This window comes from Pipistrellus hanaki (assembly GCF_964339955.1).
Source record: "Pipistrellus hanaki genome assembly, chromosome: 4".
NCBI classification, from domain to species: Eukaryota; Metazoa; Chordata; class Mammalia; order Chiroptera; family Vespertilionidae; genus Pipistrellus; species Pipistrellus hanaki.
The window spans coordinates 70,528,704-70,548,861 of record NC_140506.1 but is presented as its reverse complement, the minus strand read 5'-3'; the positions used below and the strand labels follow the sequence as shown (position 1 = coordinate 70,548,861).

General features: G+C 51.7%; 3 protein-coding genes and 1 long non-coding RNA gene across 8 annotated transcripts; 2 read left to right on the top strand and 2 right to left on the bottom strand.

Moving 5' to 3' along the window:
- Positions 1-62: 62 nt before the first annotated feature.
- On the top strand, positions 63-8,425 carry TAF6 (TATA-box binding protein associated factor 6). Of its 2 annotated transcripts, none has more exons than XM_084881416.1 (15): positions 63-131; positions 3,379-3,593; positions 3,695-3,781; positions 3,882-4,035; positions 4,248-4,304; positions 4,434-4,553; positions 4,738-4,883; positions 4,988-5,065; positions 5,194-5,295; positions 5,402-5,584; positions 5,842-5,916; positions 6,020-6,145; positions 6,932-7,105; positions 7,369-7,566; positions 7,845-8,425. In XM_084881416.1, exons 2-15 carry the CDS (start codon positions 3,438-3,440, stop codon positions 8,223-8,225), a joined length of 2,037 nt encoding a protein of 678 aa, XP_084737542.1. In that variant the 5' UTR covers positions 63-131; positions 3,379-3,437; the 3' UTR covers positions 8,226-8,425. The 2 variants fall into 2 exon arrangements, with proteins under 2 accessions (XP_084737542.1, XP_084737543.1); XM_084881417.1 differs by having other exon boundaries at positions 85-240.
- On the bottom strand, positions 6,234-6,831 carry LOC311621430. The gene is made up of 2 exons (XR_014794831.1): positions 6,613-6,831; positions 6,234-6,364 (listed from the first exon to the last, which is right to left on the bottom strand). It is a non-coding gene; the product is annotated as an uncharacterized lncRNA (long non-coding RNA).
- On the bottom strand, positions 8,348-12,357 carry AP4M1 (adaptor related protein complex 4 subunit mu 1). The gene is made up of 15 exons (XM_084881434.1): positions 12,156-12,357; positions 11,971-12,059; positions 11,480-11,586; positions 11,304-11,400; positions 11,060-11,170; positions 10,893-10,973; positions 10,663-10,725; positions 10,514-10,580; positions 10,348-10,401; positions 10,115-10,221; positions 9,932-10,026; positions 9,543-9,587; positions 9,254-9,304; positions 8,998-9,109; positions 8,348-8,835 (listed from the first exon to the last, which is right to left on the bottom strand). Exons 1-15 carry the CDS (start codon positions 12,211-12,213, stop codon positions 8,611-8,613), a joined length of 1,362 nt encoding a protein of 453 aa, XP_084737560.1. The 5' UTR covers positions 12,214-12,357; the 3' UTR covers positions 8,348-8,610.
- Positions 12,358-12,498: 141 nt separating this feature from the next.
- MCM7 (minichromosome maintenance complex component 7) lies at positions 12,499-20,152 on the top strand. 4 transcript variants are annotated; one of them, XM_084881408.1, is made up of 15 exons: positions 12,499-12,642; positions 13,818-13,897; positions 14,171-14,335; positions 14,657-14,781; positions 14,856-15,036; positions 15,330-15,467; positions 15,860-16,009; positions 16,185-16,299; positions 16,372-16,503; positions 16,691-16,774; positions 17,065-17,458; positions 17,728-17,811; positions 18,603-18,771; positions 19,513-19,622; positions 19,794-20,152. In XM_084881408.1, exons 1-15 carry the CDS (start codon positions 12,612-12,614, stop codon positions 19,993-19,995), a joined length of 2,160 nt encoding a protein of 719 aa, XP_084737534.1. In that variant the 5' UTR covers positions 12,499-12,611; the 3' UTR covers positions 19,996-20,152. The 4 variants fall into 4 exon arrangements, with proteins under 4 accessions (XP_084737534.1, XP_084737537.1, XP_084737536.1 ...); XM_084881411.1 differs by lacking the exon at positions 12,499-12,642 and adding an exon at positions 13,143-13,234; XM_084881410.1 differs by lacking the exon at positions 12,499-12,642 and adding an exon at positions 13,241-13,553.
- The last annotated feature ends 6 nt before the right edge of the window (positions 20,153-20,158 follow it).

Genomic DNA, 20,158 nt, shown 5'->3' with positions numbered 1-20,158 from the left:
TGAGTGTAACGAACTTATTCTTGCTCAGAGAAAGGGCAGGGACTTGCTCCTTTTCTCTGCCAGGACCGGCTCCCGGGAGGGGGCGGGGCCAACATGGCGCCGAGCGCCGGCTGAGCGGCGCTTCGGCGGCGGTGAGAGTTTTTCGTGCCTGGCGCGCTCGGCTGGCGGGAGGAGGTCGGGTCGGGTGGTACCATGGCCTAGACCCCTTGGCGGGCCTGTGTGGGGATCAGGAAGAGGACTGTTGGTTGTGTGTCCGTATGCGTGGGGACTCTTGTGTGTTTGCATGGGAGGGATGATGGGGATGAGGTGGGCGCTCTGCTCCTTTCGAGCTGGACCCATGGCCTGGGGGACCTTCGTTTTCCTGTTGGCTCTAGCTGCAGTTAAGCCTTTCTGCCGACTGCACTGACAGGAGGGGCTGTCGAGCGTTGTGAGCTTTTTCTGGCAGGGTGTTGGTGGGTTAGTAAATCTCCAGGACGCGGCGACTCGACCGCTGCTTGCACGCCCTGCTCCAGGCACAGTGCGAATTTGTGTGGAATGAATAAGACTTGCCAAAGTGGAGGAAAGCTGGGGTGTTTTGAGAAGAACCAACTTCTCTTTGGTCTCCCATCTTCTCACGCCTCCAGCACGTCCTCACCAGCCCCCACCCACCTACATCCCGCCGTCAGTCCTAAACGCTTCCGGCATCAGTGGTCCTCACACCAGCTGTAAGCGAGCCCCTTTCCTGGTGGCCAAGCAGTAGGTTCCAAGGTTGGGTCTGTACTTGTTCGTCTTGATAATACTGGTACCGAGTGGGTGTGGAGCACTTAGATCTCTAATGATCCTCACAGTTGGTTCATTTATTCAAATATCAATATATATTGAATATTTACAGTGTCTCAGGCAATAGTCTGCTGACTTGGAACACATGAGTGAACATAGTAGACAAAGATCTCTGTCCATACGGTGCAGGAGGAGGAGATGATACAATATATAGTAGATGTTAAATGCCAAGGGGAGGGAAAGGATGGGGTGGAGTATGTGGTATTAAACAGGGTGGTGGAAATAGGCAGTCAAACTGTCATCTGGGAAAGAGCATTCCAGGCAGAAGAAATAGCAAAGGCCATAAAGCAAGAGCAGGTCTGTCAGGTTTGAACAGCAAGGCGGACAGTGGCGCTGGAAAAAGCTGGAAGAGGAAGGAAAGGAGGTCAGAGATGTCATGCAGAGAGGGCCTTGTAGACCATAATAGGAATTTTGGATTTTTCTGGATGGTAAACGGGGAGCCATTACAGAGTTTGAACAATGACCCAATCTGATGTCTAATTTGACAGAATCACTCTGGCTGCTGTGTTGGGAGTAGAAGTAAAGAGCAAGGTGGAGCCGGGAGAGCTTCTCAGGAGGCTATCGAAGTTATCCGGGTTGTAGATGATGCGGGCTCTGGGCCTGGGATATAAAGTTGGCCATCGTCACCCTATTAGTGATACTGAAAACAGAGAGGTTGTGGTCACCAAGTAAGTAAGTGTAGCCAGAGAAGAATAAGGTCTGAGACTAGGACATTCTAACATTAAGCAGGTGAGGAGGAAGAACCGGAAGGGGAAACTGAGGGGTAATGGCCAGTGAGGTAGGAGGAAAACCAGCGGTTGGTGCCACAGTGGAGTAAAAAAAAAAAAAGAGTTTTCAGAAGGTAGTAATCAGCTATGCTATGTACTGCTTTGAGGTGAAAGAGGATGACAGAGTGGGCCTTGGATTTGGCAATGTGAAGTCACCTGTGACCTTGAGAGTGTCAGGGATCTAGAGAAGCAAGAGCCCCATTGGAGTAGGTTCAAGAGAGGAGAGGAGAATTAGAAACAAAGTTATGACAACTTTTTGAGGGAGTTTTATTGCAAGAATGAGAAAAAATTGGGTATAACATATAAAGTAAGGTAAAAGGTGTGTTTTAATGTATAATTTGGTAAAATACACATAAAGCTCACCATCCTAACCATTTTTAAGTGTAGTTGAGTGGCATTACCGGTAAATACATTCACATTGTTGTATAACCATCACCATCATCCATCTCCAGAAGTCTTCCCATTGTAAAGCTGAAATTCTGTCCCTATTAAACAATAACTTCCTCCTTCAGCCCCTAGCGACCACCATTCACACTTTCTGACTCTGCGTTTGCCTACTTTAAGACCCTCACACAAGTGGAATCATACCATACTTGTCTTTTTGTGACTGGCTTGTTTCAATCAGCATAACGTCCTCAGGATTCATTCATGTTGTAGCATGTGTCAGAATGTCCTTCCTTTTTAAGGCTGTTTTTAAGCCAGGAAAAAGAACTGCATTTTGTAGGCTGATGGAAATGACCTGGTAGGTTGCACAATTGATGATAGAGAGAGATGGGAGAAACACTGGAATGGTGTTGGAGGTGGTGACAGGCATGAACAATTTATAGCAACAGGTGGGAAGACAGGGTATGTGGATACCAGTGCTACTTGGTGGGTAGACATGGGGAAAGTCTGGAGGTCCCTTCTGATGGCCAAAGGTGAGGAAGGAGAAAGGTGGTCACACAGGACAGAGGGAGACTGAGTGCACAGAGTTATAGTATGCTTGTCTGGCAGGATAAGGGCCCATTTGAAGTTTATGGCCATGAATTTAAAGTGGTAATTAGCCATGATGGTTGTGTGTTTTTCTCATATTGAATTGTACAAGAATATAGGCTCAAGGTGGGAGAGTGCTTTTAACCAGGATTGTATTTGTGTCAAGTAATAATGCAAGAAGGGACAAGAGAGATGGAAGCATGCGTAAAACAACCTTAGGAAAAAAGTGTTTTATGGAAATATGGAAACCCAAACCAGGGACAATTTAAGTAACCTGCCCTAGTAACACAGCACAGTAATGCTAGGGCTTGTAGTATTTAAATTGAGAGTGAAGATCATCCCTATTGCCGAGACCGGTTTGGCTCAGTGGATAGAGCGTCGGCCTGCGGACTGAAAGGTCCCAGGTTCGATTCTGGTCAAGAGCATGTACTTTGGTTGCAGGCACATTCCCAGTAGGGGTGGTGCAGGAGGCAGCTGATCGATGATTCTCTCTTATTGATGTTTCTAACTCTCTAACCCCCTCTCTTCCTCTCTGTAAAAAATCAATAAAATAAAATAAAAAGATCATCCCTATTATACCTCACTTGTATAGTGCCTGGCATAGAATCAGAACTCAATAAATTACGTTTAACTGGATCGAATTGCTACCTCCTTCTGTTACGCCCAATGCTGACTCATGTGGGGATGGACAGAAGGTCCCACGAATTCTTGCCATCCTTATTCTCCTCCATTTGTTGTGGCCTCTCCTGAGCAGACAACCCCTCTACTTTGGGTCTCACATTTCTTTTTATCTCTTCTGCCCACCCCATCCCCCTGCCAGGGTCTCCACCTCTCCACCCTGGGGCACCATCCTTCAGAGGAGGGCGGAAGAGCTCCAGCATGGCTGAGGAGAAGAAGCTGAAGCTCAGCAACACGGTGCTGCCTTCGGAGTCAATGAAGGTGGTGGCCGAGTCGATGGGCATCGCCCAGATTCAGGAAGAAACCTGTCAGCTGCTGACAGACGAAGTCAGTTACCGCATCAAGGAGATCGCACAGGTCACCTGGCCCCTCTACCCCGTCCTGCATTGTATGAAGGAGGATGCCCAGGCCCTCTTCTTCCTCGGGGTCTGAGGCTGACATTTGTTCTCCCACCCCAGGATGCCTTAAAGTTCATGCACATGGGGAAGCGGCAGAAGCTCACCACCAGTGACATTGACTATGCACTGAAGCTAAAGAATGTGGAGGTGATTGGGACACACAGGACTGAGATGGGGATGGGGGTGAGAACAGTCCTTCCCTGGCCCCCCTTCTCATCCTGCTGCCTTTCTCTCTCTCCTGAGATAGCCACTGTATGGCTTCCATGCTCAAGAGTTCATTCCTTTCCGGTTCGCCTCCGGTGGGGGCCGGGAACTCTACTTCTATGAGGAGAAGGAGGTTGACCTGAGTGACATCATCAATACCCCTCTGCCCCGGGTGCCCCTGGACGTCTGCCTCAAAGGTTGGGGGAGAGGAGAGCGGGGTGGCAGGGCAAGGAAAGGAGGGGCAATGCTTACGGGTTTAAGGAGACTCACAGGGATGAAGCCCTCAGTGTGGGATCCCTGGTGAGTGGCAGGAAGTGGGAACAGGAATGAAAACACACATTCCTTTGTGTGGAGTGACTTCCTAGTATTCATGTGCAGCAGTTCAGCTTGATACCTTCCTTCCTCACAGCTCATTGGTTGAGCATTGAAGGCTGCCAGCCAGCTATCCCAGAGAATCCACCTCCAGGTAACCTCCCTGCCCAGAGCCCACCCCTCTGCCTTTCTCCCTCTCCCCCCCACCACCACACACACACACACACACACACACACCTTCTACCTCTCTCAACACTCTTGCAACTGACTGCTTTCCCACCAGCTCCCAAAGAGCAGCAGAAGGCTGAGGCTACAGAACCCCTGAAGTCAGCAAAGCCCGGCCAGGAGGAAGATGGACCCTTAAAAAGCAAAGGTCAAGGGGCTGCTCCAGCTGATGGCAAAGGTCAGTCCTGCTAGGCCAGGCCTCTCCGGGCTCTTTCCCCAAAGCCAGATAGTCACTGGTGAATTGGTGAGGTCAGTCAGAAAGCCCCAAAAGGGATCACCCAGCACAGAGGGTCAAGGTTTCTCTGATACGAAGGCCTCTTTTGGAGCTTTCTTTTCCAAGCCCATCTTCCCAATTTACACAGGGAAAGAGAAGAAGGCACCTCCCCTCCTGGAGGGGGGCCCTTTTCGATTAAAGTCCCGAAGTATACACGAGTTGTCTGTGGAGCAGCAACTGTACTATAAGGAGATCACTGAAGCCTGCGTGGGGTCCTGTGAAGCCAAGAGAGCGGTGAGGCCCCCCCCAACCCTGCCTTTACCGCAAGTCCCCTTCTCGGAGGCCTCAGATTCTCCCCATGGTATCTGCCCCGCCTCACTCATTCCCTCCTCCCGCAGGAAGCCCTTCAGAGCATCGCCACAGACCCAGGGCTCTACCAGATGCTGCCGCGATTCAGCACCTTCATCTCAGAGGGGGTGAGAGGATTCAGACCCCTCCTCTGCTCCCATGGGGTCAAAGCCCTGGCATGAGGTTCCAGGGGGTGAGGAGTTGGCAGGGAAAACTAATCTAGTGTTCCCTGCCCTGTCACTTCTCCCTCCTCCAGGTCCGTGTGAACGTGGTGCAGAACAACCTGGCCCTGCTCATCTATCTGATGCGCATGGTGAAGGCACTGATGGACAACCCTACCCTGTATCTAGAAAAATACGTGAGTGGTCCTGCCTACCCACCTCTCATCCCAGGCTTTGGAGACCTCACTGCCACCAACAGGAAGCCAGTTATCATAATTAGCTGCCTTATCACTTCTCTCTTAGGTGCATGAATTGATTCCAGCTGTGATGACCTGCATCGTGAGCAGACAGTTGTGTCTGAGGCCAGATGTGGACAATCACTGGGCACTCCGGGACTTTGCTGCCCGCCTGGTGGCCCAGATCTGCAAGCATTTCAGCACAACCACTAATAACATCCAGTCCCGGATCACCAAGACCTTCACCAAGGTGAGCCAGAACAAGGAATGTAGCCCTTTCACATCTCTACCTCAGGGTTGTCGCCAGGACAGTGAGAGCAGTGGTGGGTCAGTTGTGGGGAGGAATTGAAAACAACGGCAGAGGGATTGGGAATGGGACTGGAGTCGTATGCATGTATATCTGTAATGTCTTAATGATCTATAAGGAAAAGTGTGTTTGAGACTTGGGTCCTTACCAATTAGGCTTTCAGGCCCATTTACCTGGATTTATTTTCCATCCCCTTACAGAGCTGGGTGGACGAGAAGACTCCATGGACTACACGTTATGGCTCCATCGCAGGCCTGGCCGAGCTGGGACACGATGTCAGGCCCCCATGGGGAAGCACTGGGGGAGGGAGGCATCACATCATAGTGGGCAATACCTACCACCTGGGAGCCTCTGTGGTGACCCCTTCCTTCCCAACAGGTGATTAAAACTCTGATTCTGCCGCGGCTGCAGCAGGAGGGGGAGCGGATCCGAAGTGTCCTGGATGGCCCTGTGCTGAGCAACATTGACCGAATTGGAGCTGACCACGTGCAGAGCCTCCTCCTGGTGACCAGATCCCCCATGCCCTCCCCCAGCTTCTTCCCACTCATCCTCTCCCCCCCCGCCCCCCCCACACACATATACACATACAATGTTTAGCAAGAATGTGGTCTTTTATTCATTTATCCCATCTTTGCCTCATATTCAGAGAAACCTCAGAGTCCAATACTATTTAGCAGATGGAAAAGACTGAGGCACAAAGGAGTTAAATAAGAAATAAGAGGTCTTGCAGGGACTGGTTTGGCTCAATGGATAGAGCGTTGGCTTGGGGACTGAAGTGTCCCAGGTTCGATTCCGGTCAAGGGCATGTACCTTGGTTGTGGGCATATCCCCAGTAGGGGGTGTGCAAGAGGCAGCTGATCAATGGCTCTCTCATCGATGTTTCTAACTCTCTATCTCTCTCCCTTCCTCTCTGTATAAAATCAATAAAATATATTAAAAAAAAAAAAAAAAGAAAGAGATAAGAAATAAGCCTTAACTCTCAAGGCTTCCAGGCTGCACTACCCCTCATGCTACTGCATCACTGTGGCCCATTCTGTGTAAGGCAAATGCCCTATGGACCAAAACTACCTCAGATGGCACCAGGGTATTTAGCATGTTCTCTGTTCACAACAATTGGTGCCTATGTTTTCTTATGAAGAAAAACCATAGCATTCCTTATACACACTGCTATGCCAGCAAGAACATACTGAAATGGTAATATCCTTTTTCACGCCTTCACCATGCTTCCGGGAATCCCAGCCCTCTTTCAACTTTCTTCTTTTTTTTTTTTTTTTTGCTTTATCTCTACAGAAGCACTGTGCCCCTGTTCTGGCAAAGCTGCGCCCACCACCTGACAATCAGGATGCCTATCGGGCAGAATTTGGGTCCCTTGGACCCCTCCTCTGCTCCCATGTGGTCAAGGCCCGGGCTCAAGCTGCTCTGCAGGCTCAACAGGTCAACAGGACCACCCTGACCATCACTCAGGTCTGTGACAGTCCAGGGAGGAGGGGTGACCAAATGGAGAGGAGGATTGAAGAATAACGAGGGGAGACAGAGACCTGGTTTGCATTGGGATGTGGGATTACAGGCATGCCCATGCTGAGCACTAATTTTTTGAAAGCCCAGGGCCCTCTGAGTCAGAAGTTTTGGAGGCAGCTGGACCCCCACCCCAGTGAGACCAGCTCAGGAGCAAGACGAGCCCTTTTTCTCAGATGTTGACATTTTCTTCTTGCCTCTTCCTCCTGCAGCCCCGGCCCACGCTGACCCTTTCTCAGGCCCCTCAGCCGGGCCCTCGGACCCCTGGCCTGCTGAAGGTCCCTGGCTCCATCGCACTGCCCGTCCAGACACTGGTGTCTGCACGAGCTGCTGCTCCACCTCAGCCTTCCCCTCCTCCAACCAAGTTTATTGTAATGTCATCGTCCTCTAGTGCCTCATCCACCCAACAGGTATGTACGGCCCCACGGGACCAGGGATGATGGGAAGCATGTCACATGCTGTCCTGAGGCCCCAGATTAGGCCCAAAACAGCAGCTAGAAGGAGCACCTCTGGGCCCAAAACAGCAGCTAGAAGGAGCACTTCCCAGGGGCCCAAAGGCCACAGCTTCTCCCCCTGAGGATGAATCAGAGGACGAATTATTTGGTTGGAGCAAGTGAGGTATTCCCCCAGGTCTGGGGAGTAGTGAGGATGCAAGATAACAGACACTGACTTTCCGTTCTTCCCCCAGGTCCTGTCCCTCAGCACCTCAGCCCCTGGCTCAGGCTCCACCACCACGTCTCCTGTCACTACCACGGTCCCCAGTGTGCAGCCCATTGTCAAGCTGGTCTCCACTGCCACAGCTGCACCCCCCAGCACTGCCCCCTCCGGCCCCGGCAGTGTCCAGAAGTACATAGTGGTCTCTCTTCCCCCAACAGGGGATGGCAAAGGAGGCCCCACCTCCCACCCTTCCCCGGTCCCTCCCCAATCCTCAGCCCCTTCCCCACTTGGGGGCAGTGCCCTCTGTGGGGGAAAACAGGAAGCTGGAGATAGCCCTCCTCCAGCTCCAGGGACTCCAAAGGCTAATGGCTCCCAACCCCCTGGATCTGGCTCGCCTCAGCCTGCCCCTTGATGCTGTCACACAACTGCCAATCTCTCTTCCCAAGATTCTCTCTCTCTCTCTCTCTACACACACACACACACACACACACACACACACACACACACACACACACGGTGGAAGGAAGTAAGTCATTTGCTTCCCTCACCTTAACTTTCTTTTTAGATATTGTACAGCCAGCTCATAATAAAAGTTGGATTTGTAAGCTGTGATTCACCTCAGTCCTTCCTGTGTCCGATACAATGGCAGGATCTAACCTGTGGAGCCCTCGTGGTCTCTAGGACTCAGGTCTCTTCCAGCAGATCCATTACCACAGGCCAGAGGATGGAGAAGACAGTATCGTCCTCCTGAACCACAGGCCGCCATCTTTCCTGCCCATGTCCTTGTTTGGGGAGCCTCAGATCCGAATGACATAAGCATCGCTGTGGCTTAGGTGCCGCACCCACTTGTGGGGGTTGGCATTGCTGCAGTGTCTGAATGCCAGCCTGAGGAAGCGAACCTGGAGGCCGGAGCACGTGTGCCGGGGAAGTTCAAAGGAGAGGCTCGCGGGGCCCAGCCCCAGAGGAGGCGCTGAGGTGGACTGTCCTTGCCCAGGAGGCCCAGGCAGACCTGGGACTTCCATCTGTGAGGGACAGAGGCAGAGGGGTGAGTGCTGAAGACAAGAAGGTGGGCAGGGGAGCCCCAGGGCCAGGAAGGTGACTACATTAGGAACAATGCAGCAACTATAGTGAGAGGAGTTGGGACTGAAAGTGGAGGAGGGCCTTAGAGAACCAGCAGCCGATACCTGGAAAAGGCCTGAGAGCTGAGAGCCGCCTTGCACACGAGGCAGGTCCCAGCGAAGGGCTCCGTCACACAGCTCTGCCTTCTGCTCTGGGCTACTCAGCTCCTGAGACAGGCTGGAGATTGGGAAGGTGCTGGGCTCAGCCCCTGACTGCCTCAGGGGCAGGCCAGGTCACCCCCACAGTCTATGTACACTCTCCTCCCCAGTGCCATCCTGTCGTCCAGGGAAGCTGGTAAAACCACTGCATACACACACTCACCTGACCACCCCTCGAGGCAGGGGAAGGTGAAGCCTGATATTGAGAGCCTGGCTGCAAACGTGAAAGGAACAGTCAGCCCCAGAAAGGTGACGGCTTGTCTCCATGCTTCATTAATGTCACAGCTGGAATTCAGCACAAGTGCCACCCCACCCTCCCCAAACTCTCAAGCCTCTAACTAAACTGATTCCTAGGCTGGTGGCGGCAACTGAAAGCCATAGCGACAGGTATCTATCTGGGCCCTTTCTCCTACTCCTCATAGCTGAACTAGTCTTGGCTACCCCACTCATACCTCTTTGGGGGCAAGTCACATCGTAACTTCAGATAAACCTGGAGCCTGGATGAGAGAATACAATACCATTACACTAGCCCAAGCACGTCAAACTCGTGGCTGGCACGCAAACAAGGCATGCAGCCCACTGGCCGAGAGTTTGACATGCTTGCTCTAGCCATAACCTGCTGGCATCTCACCAGCCCCCAGACATGTACTGAAGGAAGGAGAGAGAAGGGTTGAAATCTACTCAACTTTATTAGTCACTAGCGTTCATGGGACTGAGTCCACTTGGGGGTCCGGTGCCTTTTTCTAATTTGTAACCTATACCACTAACCACCATCCCTCCCCAATAAATCTACCTATGGACTTGGGTTCCAGAGAAATTCTAGAACTGGAAATGGTCTCACCTGCCTGAGCCTCGGTCCCACTGCACAGAGGGAAAGAGCCGAAAGGGAAGTGGGGAGTGGAGGTCATCTGAGAGTTGGTACCGCATCACAGTCAGCTACGGTGAGGGAGAAACAAGAGATCAGTCTGGTGCCCTCACACCTGAACTGCCTCCCTTCCCTTGGGCTAGGCCAGCCCATCCTGACCTCGCCCTGAGGTGGCTGTAAGCGGAGTATTCGATGAGACTCAAATTCATCCAGTTGCACCGAGCTGTGAAATGAGACTTCATCCACCCGAATTCCTGGCCCATAACCTAGAAAGAAAGACTCCTCTGCTAACCCACATGTTGGGAGAGAAGAGCAGGGATGGGGTAGGGATCTGTCTCTAACTTCTCTCCATGAAACTTCTGGTAGGAGAGAAAGACCTACTTTTTTCTCACCTCTCAGTTCTGACTTCCCCACACAAAATTCTTCTGTCAAGCCAATGCGCATCTCTGTCAGAAAAAAAAAAAAAGGACATCAGAAAAGGCCACCAAATAGCACCACAAACCCCACCAAGAAGTCTGTCCCAACCCCAACCCTAGGCCCAGCCTGCAGACTTCTCACCAGAGCCACTGGGAAGAAAGCTCTTGAGTCGGATCTCTCCCTGCACATCCACCTTCAGCAGTGAGCCCTGAGAGTGGCAGAGGGGTTAATGCCCAGAGATGACCTCCCCAAATGTGTTTGCCAGATACCATCTGGGGGCCCAAACTTACATTGGATGCTATCAGTACGGACAGTCTCTCAACCACATCCAAAAACACTTCATTCTTTTGGCTCTGAGGAAGAGAGGGCATTTGGGTAGTTGGAGGCTGACTAGTGGACGAGGTATAGGAAGGGACTGGATTATCCAAATCTAGAAGAGGTGGGAAGATATGCAGGGATCTTGGACTCTGGGATTCCCCTAAAACAAAATCAGGGGGTCTGAACCTGTTTAGTCCCTCACCTGGTCAGAACGGCTGGACAGGACTGGGCGGCTGGCTGCACTGCTGGGCGCCACTTTACTCTGTTGTGTCTCAGCCCCAAACTGCAAAGCACCCAAACAATCAGTCCTCAAGGTCTGACAACCCCTGCCAAACCTTCTCCCCCCTGGTCCTCTTTCTCTCTACCCACCAAGCCAACGCTGCTGAGATCAAAGAGGCTGAAGGGCTTGCTGACCACAGCCTCAGTCTGGATGAAGTTCCTCAGCATCTCTGTGGATGTGGTCTGCACATAGCCATAATCCTACAGACAGAGGAAGAACAGTTTCAGGGTGGCCAGTGGGGGGAAAAGAAGTGAAATGCAGTGGACTTAGCCTCACAATCAAGGAATAGATCTTTAGGGAACGGGGACAACGCAGGACGTCTTTGAACCTCACCAACACTTCATCCAGGAGTTCATAGACAAGAGCCACGTTGCGGGAGATGGTCCCCTCTCCCAGGGAGCCACAGTAATCGCCCAGGAGGGTGGCTAACCTGAGGAAAAAGAACGGAGTGTGCATCTCTTCCTCCGGTCACACCCCAACCCCCAGCTGCCCAGCCCTGCCCTCCTCACCGAGAGAGCAGCTCTAGGAGGCTGAAGGGAGAAATGTTTTCTGAAGTCGTGGCCACCAAATAGAGACCACTGTGTCTGATGTGAATAAAATGACGGTCATCGTGGTGCTGAGGCAGAAGGGGGAGGAGGGGAACGTCAGGAAGAGAGTTGTGCTTAAGGGTCCCAACTAGTACTCTGATTAGCTGGTACCCTGATTCCCCAACTACCCAGCAGTGCGACCTCGGGCAAACTAGAAACCTCCCAAGGGCCCAGTTTCCCCAAGTGTAAAGTGGAGTTAATGAGAGTTCCTCAGAGGTGCTGAGGAATGAGGCATGTAAGGAGCTGTGCCTGCCATATAGTTAGCGCTCAATAAACTTTCCTTAATAGTATCTGGAGGAATGCACGGCCTCCACCCCAACCGGAAGCTCTCAAGGACACAGGCCCGAATGGGAGGAAGCGTCCCCTCCACCCGAGCCTGCAAGAATAGCACTCCAAACCCCCCTTTTGGTTACCATGACAACCGGGGACTCTTCTCCAGGCAGTCCCATCAGCTTCCGGTAGAAGAGCTCGGCCACATCCCGGCCGCCACTGTCCCCACGGACTGAAGGGCAGCTAAGGACCGGGAGGCACACAAGCCAGCTCTGGGACACTACTCCTTACCCCAGCTTCCCCCCCTGGACTCGTAGGTCAAGGATACAGTCTTTGTAGATGAGTGGGTCCCCCTTGGAGGACAGAATGAAGAACTGGGAAATCATGGCCGTTCTGCAGATTGGACTAGGAGAGGAAAGGGACAGCAGCCCCGAAACAAAGGGACGCGTGTAAGGCTGGCGCTTTAAGACCGAGTCTCCGACGCGGGAAATCCGGCGCCTGCCCCACCCCTCCCAACCTGTCTCTTTCTTAACTCACGCCACTTCCCCGTCACTCAGCCCAAGTACGCCTGCTGATTGGTCGAGGCTGGGCCCGCGGCGGGAGGGCGGGACAGAAATCCCCTTATGGGATTGGCCCATACGCGGCTACGCCGGTCACGTGTTGGGCGACGTTTCGCGCCAATTTCGGTTGGTCAGCCCCAGTCTGCAGCGGGAGCGATCGCTGCTACGGGAGAGTGAGAGCTCTGAGCGCTCCAGCTGCTGCTGCTGCACGGTCCTCAGCAGCGATGGCACATAAGGACTACGCGCTGGAGAAAGGTGAGGGTTCGCAAGCTTGGGAGGAGCGTCCGGCGCGGGGACGCTCCTGGCCAGCACCTGTTGATGTGAGCTAGGGTCCCGGGGGCCGCCGCTCGGCGCGCGAGGCCGGAGCCGGGGTCCAGAGGCGGCGTGGCTAAGGCACACGGTGCCTTGGAGGCACGTGGAGACCCGAGGTCGGAGAAGAGCTAGTGATGGTGTTCGGGAAAGGAGTGGGGGCGGCGGATAGCCCCGTTGGGGGTTCGCGTGGAGACGGTAGCGCCTGGAGAGGCCGGGGCCTCAGAAGGTCTTATCTAGGGCGTAGAGTCGGGCACTCCTGGCCCCGCTGCCTTCCGCGCGCTTCGGCACTCTGGAGTAGCCGCGTCTTCCCGGGACATCGAAGCCCCGGGGGCGGGCTGACCTGGGCCGCTGCGCGCGGGGATTGGCCATTTTAAGCCAACTTACAAGCGGAAGTGAAGGCGGGCGGAAGTTGCGCGACGCCCTGGAGGGAGCTCCCGTGTGTAAACAGTGTCCTTCCGCGCGGTAGCCTCCGAGAGAGCCGCCTAGAGCAGGGGCGTGCCTGGAATTAAGGGTTTTAGTGCGAGTCTTAGAGGAGGTAGTAAGGAGCCAAGATGGGGAAGACGGCGTGGCCCTGGACCGGCTGGCTAATGGCCAGACCGGCTCCCCCCGGGCGGAGGAATCCCGCGCCGTGAGGCGGCCGCATCTGGGCCCATGTGCTTCTTTGTTTACTAAGAGCGGAAGCAGTGGCGGTAGAGGGGGTGGGGTGGAGGATGGGACTAGTGGCATAGGTTTAGGGGACCGAAAGAAAGCGGGGGGATGATAATTATGGAAGAAAAGCTAAGAACCTTGAGACTTGAGTTTGCTGCTGGGAGTTGGGAGGCCTTTGGGAACAGGCACTGAGACTTCTAACGAAGGCAGACACTGAAATTACCCCAGGGGGAGGGTGTTGGGTAATTTTTCAACTGCCAAGTGACCCTTATTCTTTAGATGAATCAGACTTGTGAAAAGGAATTCTGCCCAGTTTGGGGAGAATTATTTGGGGTGGGGTGATTTAAATGTTCACATAACTAATTAGTCACTTAAACAAGAGTGGGTTTCTTATATTTCTGTTGGGTTTGCAAAAAAGGTATCTGAAAGAAAGGAACGTTGATCATCATGATTTTACATTTACATTATAGAAAAGGTGAAGAAATTCCTACAAGAGTTTTACCAGGATGACGAGTTTGGCAAAAAGCAGTTCAAGTATGGGAACCAGTTGGTAAGTCTTAAGATTGGAGGGAATGGCACCTTAAAGAGCTGTAAGGTGGCCTGGCTTATTTCAACAAGTACATTTGTCTGTAAATGACATGTTTAGTTCAGTGCCCCATACTTGGTGATAATTAAGGAGTTGAGAAGCCGTCTTTGGGGGGTTAAGAAGTGAGTACTGCTGTCCCACACTATTTCTTCCCTGTGGAGACCTGGAATCTGTCCTAAGCTCACAGCGATGGTTCCTTGCACAGTAAACTTAACTCTGAGGTCTTCCCCGCCCCAGGTTCAACTGGCTCATCGGAAACAAGTGGCAATGTACATAGACCTCGATGATGTAGCCGAGGAGGACCCCGAGTTGGTGGATTCAATTTGTGAGAACACCAAGCGCTATGCAAAGCTCTTTGCTGATTCTGTTCAGGAGCTGCTGCCTCAGTACAAGGAGAGAGAGGTGAGTGTTTGCAAGGAAATTCAGGTCAAGGAACTTTTATGTCAGGGAGCTTCTCAGATATTAACGTGTTCTGAGCTAGCAGAAAGGAGGGCGTTGATTTCTGCCTGCTGACCTTTATACTCCATCCTGCTCCTCATATATATAGTTGATTTTAGAAACATCTATTCATCTGCCTACTGGGGATGTGCCCGCAACTAAGGTACATGCTCTTGACCAGAATCGAACCCGGGGCCCTTGATTCCACAGGCCGATGCTCCATCTGCTGAGCCAAACTGGCTAGGGCCTGCCCCTCATTTCCCCATCTTCCTTCCTCTGCTATAGGTGGTAAGTAAAGATGTCCTGGATGTTTACATTGAGCACCGACTGATGATGGAGCAGCGGAGCCGGGACCCTGGGGCAGCCCGAAGCCCCCAGAACCAGTACCCTCCTGAACTCATGCGTAGATTGTGAGTGATCTCAGTGGGGAAAGGTGTGGGAATTGGTTCTTCAGGACCTTGCTAATGACTGTTTTCTCTCGCAGTGAGCTGTACTTTCAAGGCCCAAGTAGTAATAAGCCTCGAGTGATCCGGGAAGTGAAGGCTGACTCTGTAGGGAAATTGGTAACTGTGCGTGGAATCGTCACTCGGGTCTCTGAGGTTAAACCCAGAATGGTGGTGGCTACTTACACTTGTGACCAGTGTGGGGCAGAGACCTACCAGCCGGTATGTATGAAATAGGGAACAGGGATGCACTTGTTAGTGTCTTTTTTAAGAATTTCTGTCTATGAGGTAACCTTTTCTCTGTTGTAAAATACATCTGTGTTTTCACCTATCATTGTTTTTCTGGTATAGAGAGGTTTTTTCACCCATTAGTGTTTTTTGTCCCTGTCAACTGTTATTCCAGAATAGTTCAAGATGTTCTTGACAGTTCCATGATGAGAAAACATGATGCAAGTGACTGACTCTTAAGTGGCTCGTTTTCTTCTGACTTCCTTTGGTGCTTTCTTACATCTTAGATCCAGTCTCCCACTTTCATGCCTTTGATTATGTGCCCGAGCCAAGAGTGCCAGACCAACCGTTCAGGAGGGCGACTATATTTACAGACACGAGGCTCCAAATTCATAAAATTCCAGGAGATGAAGATGCAAGAACATGTGAGCTTTGGGAGTATTGCCCAGGGAAGGTGGAGCTTGGGAGTCATTTTGAATACTCTAGTCACGAAGTGGAAGACAGAATAGGAGGAAGTGAGGCAGAGAAGTCATCTAGGGCAAGAGGCATATTTAACTGAAATGTTTTTATTGAGCTGGGGAGAGGTAAAGGAGATCTCTGCTTTTGTATTTTTGTATTCCTGTTGGCTAGAGTGGGTCAAGAAGTAGAAGAGTGGGATCCCTGAACAGGAGCTTAGATCCTAATGTAAGGTGACCAGACGTCCCGCTTTTTAACAATTTGGGACACGGGACAAATTGTAAAAAATTGGGACGTCTGGTCACCTTATCCTAAAGGGCCTTATGTTTCTTTTTCCTTGTCTGTGCCCCTTATCCCCCAGAGTGACCAAGTGCCCGTGGGAAATATCCCTCGTAGCATTACGGTGTTGGTAGAAGGAGAGAACACACGGATTGCCCAGCCTGGGGACCACATCAGTGTCACTGGTATCTTCTTGCCAATCTTGCGCTCTGGGTTCCGACAGGTGGTACAGGTAAGAAAGGGGGTTTGGAGGGAGGAAATGTTCCCTCTTTCCCCTTGCCCACTCACTCTCACTCCACCCACAGAGAAAACTATTGACAATAAAACAATAGAACAAAGGGTTTTGTCCGGAACTCCTTCCTGAAGGAACCGTGTGGACTTGATATCATGGTCTTTTCCTGTTCAAGGGTTTACTTTCAGAAACTTACCTGGAAGCCCATCGGATTGTGAAGATGAGTAAGAGTGAGGATGATGAGTGTGGGTCTGGAGAGCTGAGCAGGGAGGAGCTGAGGCAAATTGCAGGTGAGGGCCTGGGGGAAAGATTGGAATGTTTCTTCCTAGCACTTCTTTTTCCTAATTTTCACTTTCCCTCAGAGGAGGATTTCTACGAAAAGCTGGCGGCCTCCATTGCTCCAGAAATATATGGGCATGAAGATGTAAAGAAGGCGCTGCTGCTCCTTCTGGTGGGAGGAGTGGACCAGTCTCCTCGGGGCATGAAAATCAGGGGTAAGAGGAAATGGGGAAGAGGCTCTGACAAGGGAAGGCAAGAGTTGGAATCTTGGCTTCATGGGCACTAGAATGGATCAGAAGGAACGATCCTGAGTATGGTGGTGGGGGAGGCTTCAGAAATACTTTTCTCTGTTGCTGGACAGCTTGTATTAAAAGAATAGTTGTGGGGACTTTCTTTTTCCAGGCAACATCAACATCTGCCTCATGGGGGATCCTGGTGTGGCCAAGTCTCAGCTCCTGTCCTACATTGATCGCCTGGCCCCCCGCAGTGAGTAACCGGACTTGGGGAGGAAGTAAATGTAGACGACAAGAATAGGATCGCCACATTTATTCTCTTTGGGGTTTGAAAGGTGGGAGAGGGTTGGGGCAGGGAGATAGTGCCAGCACCCCATAGATCTTTACCCAGGAAGGCCTGGTGAGCAAGTAAATTAGGTCAGTGCAGACCTCATTTCACTGTCCCCATTACTTGGGTCCTTGCCCTATTCTTGCTCTTTTCCTTGTTCCTTTCCCTTCTAAACATGTCTGCTTGTTTCCTGTCTTCCTGACCCTGCCATTTAGGCCAGTACACAACAGGTCGCGGCTCCTCTGGAGTGGGGCTTACAGCAGCTGTGCTGAGAGACTCTGTAACTGGAGAACTAACCTTAGAGGGTGGGGCCCTCGTACTGGCTGACCAGGGTGTGTGCTGCATCGATGAGTTTGACAAGATGGCTGAGGCCGACCGCACAGCCATCCATGAGGTCATGGAACAACAGACCATCTCCATTGCCAAGGCAGGCATTCTAACCACCCTCAATGCCCGTTGTTCCATCCTGGCTGCTGCCAACCCTGCCTATGGGCGCTACAACCCTCGCCGAAGTCTGGAACAGAACATACAGCTTCCTGCTGCACTCCTCTCTCGATTTGACCTTCTCTGGCTAATCCAGGATCGCCCTGACCGAGACAATGACCTACGGTGAATTAAGCTCAACACTCAAAGAGACATATCTTAGAGATGATTGGGAGGGAGGAGAAATTGGAAAGCCCTCAAATTCTCATGAAAATGGCTCCACAATTCTTAGGGAAATGGTGGGTCTGGGCTGAAACATTAGTAAGGATTTCTTAGTAATGGTTTCCCCTGCCATACTGTGAGGAGATGGAGCCCAGGGAAGAGGGAGATAAGAGTTGGGGCACAGGGTGCATAGCACCAAAAAGAGTATTCCTCCTTATCTCCACTATTCCCAGGTTGGCCCAGCATATCACCTATGTACACCAGCACAGCCGGCAGCCTCCCGCCCAGTTTGAACCATTGGACATGAAGCTTATGAGGTAGGAGAGCTGAGTAAGGAAGGACAGTTCTGCTTCACCTTGTGTGGCAGTATCTTGGGCCTTGTGTGTCTCTTGAAAGCTTTCAGTCTTACTACCACCCTGTGCATCCCTTTCTATGTTCTGGTCTGAGAACAGAGTCCAGTCCCCCCCAGGCTGGCCACAGAAGAACACACATTAGAACTAATCTTGCACATCACTGGCCTGTCTTGGGTGAGGCAGGTTCAGATTCTAGGCAAGGCTGGGTCCTGCTCCAAGGATACTTGAAGCCACTGTTCTCCACGGGCCTGTGATAGGGCTCCCAGTGGCCCCCCAGGTTTTTCTTCCCTGCCACCTATTCTCTTCAAGTGAACAGTTGTCTTAAAGCAAACAAAATATATTTGTTCCCTTTAGCCATATCTTGTTCAGAAGGAGAGGACAAAAATCAAAATAATTTTAGATGTACCAAGAAATCCATCAGTGATATTCAAGCCACAAAGATAGCTATTTTTTTTTTTTTCTTTTACTTAAAAATTCCTTCCTAATTCCAAGAGGGTGTTTTTGTTTTTGTTGATTTCAGAGAGGAAGGGAAAGAAACATCAATGATAATTGTTGATTGGCTGCCTCTGGCAGGTTCCCCAGCCCACAACCCAGGTATATGCCCTTGATTGGAATCTAACTATAGGACTTTTCAGACCACAGGCTCACCCTGTATCCACTGAGCTAAAGCGGCTAGGGCAAGAGATTTTTTAAATGGGAAATTTATACAGAAAAAGCATCCTCCATCTCTCTTCTGCTTTCTCACAAACTCATAGACGATACATAGCTATGTGCCGGGAGAAGCAGCCCACAGTGCCAGAGTCTCTGGCTGACTATATCACAGCAGCGTATGTGGAGATGAGGCGAGAGGCTTGGGCTAGTAAGGACGCCACCTATACTTCTGCCAGGACTCTGCTGGCTATTCTGCGACTGTCCACTGCTCTGGTGAGTGCCCGGTTCCTATTCTGCTGAGGGTTATCTGTTTTGACTATTACTGGGCAGCCTGCAGTAACATTGTCCTTTCTCATTGCCGCCTCCCTTCCACTCAGGCCCTGCTGGGGCTAAAGTGCTGACAGTGCAGATAGTGGTCCTCTCGTGCTACCGCACTGTGGGTACTTGCTGCTCCAGCAGGGCACGCACAGCGTCCACGGAGGGAAAGGCCTTTCTGCTCAAACCTCACTGTGGGGGTGGGTGGGGTGAATTTCATTATGTCCTAGATCCTGTGCTAGAAATCTTCATTTCTGCCCTCACATCTTGGACCTTAGTCCTGGGGGCTCCAAAGTGCTGTTCGTGCAGGTAGTGTGATTACCTGACCTACTGCTGAGCTAGCACTTCCCGAGCCCCAGGGATACCTCTCTGCCAATCGCTTTCTTGGCTGAGCTCCCCAAGCTCCATCTGTCATGGTGCGGGGGAGCCCATTGGAATTCAGAAGGCTCTAGTCTCCCTCGCAAGACAGCTGAACACCGGGACTGGCCAGTGTTGAGAGGCGGAGACTTGGGCAATTGCTGGACGCTGCCCTGGGCATTGCACTTGTCTCGGTCTGACAGTGCCGGCCCCACACTGCGGATGTTTAGAGGGGAGGGAAGGGGGCCTCCACTGGTTTTCTGAGTAGGCAACACAGAAGGGGGTGCCCTGACTGTTCCACTCCCCTCCTCCTGTTCCCATCTGTCCCTACCTTCCCCTTAGGCACGTCTGCGAATGGTGGACACAGTAGAAAAGGAAGATGTGAATGAAGCCATAAGGCTAATGGAGATGTCAAAGGACTCACTGCTGAGTGACAAGGGACAAACGGCTAGGTGAGTGGTTTAACGGAAATGAGGAGTTCCTTTAGCAGACCACTTTTCCTGTGGCTTCTGCAACGACACATGTATGATGGTGGCTTCAGAATTGCAATATCACTGTTCTCTGACATGTTGGATGCTCTTGTTTGTACCCTGACTTTACACACTCACACTTGTTGCCTTCAGGACCCAAAGACCAGCAGATGTGATATTTGCCACCGTTCGTGAGTTGGTCTCAGAAGGCCGAAGTGTCCGATTTTCCGAGGCCGAGCAGCGCTGCATATCTCGTGGTTTCACACCTGCCCAGTTCCAGGCAGCTCTGGATGAGTATGAGGAACTAAATGTCTGGCAGGTCAATACTGCCCGGACTCGGATCACTTTTGTCTGATCCCAACCTGCTTGTGACGCTGGAGTCTACTCCGCATAGTGTGTGCAAACTCCCCTCCCCCTTTAAAGGCCCGAATTGCCCTTGAGGGAAAAGGATCCCTTGTTTCCTGAGCTGCACTTTTCTTCATTCCTTTTGCTAATAAAGTGTTTATAGATTACTGCCT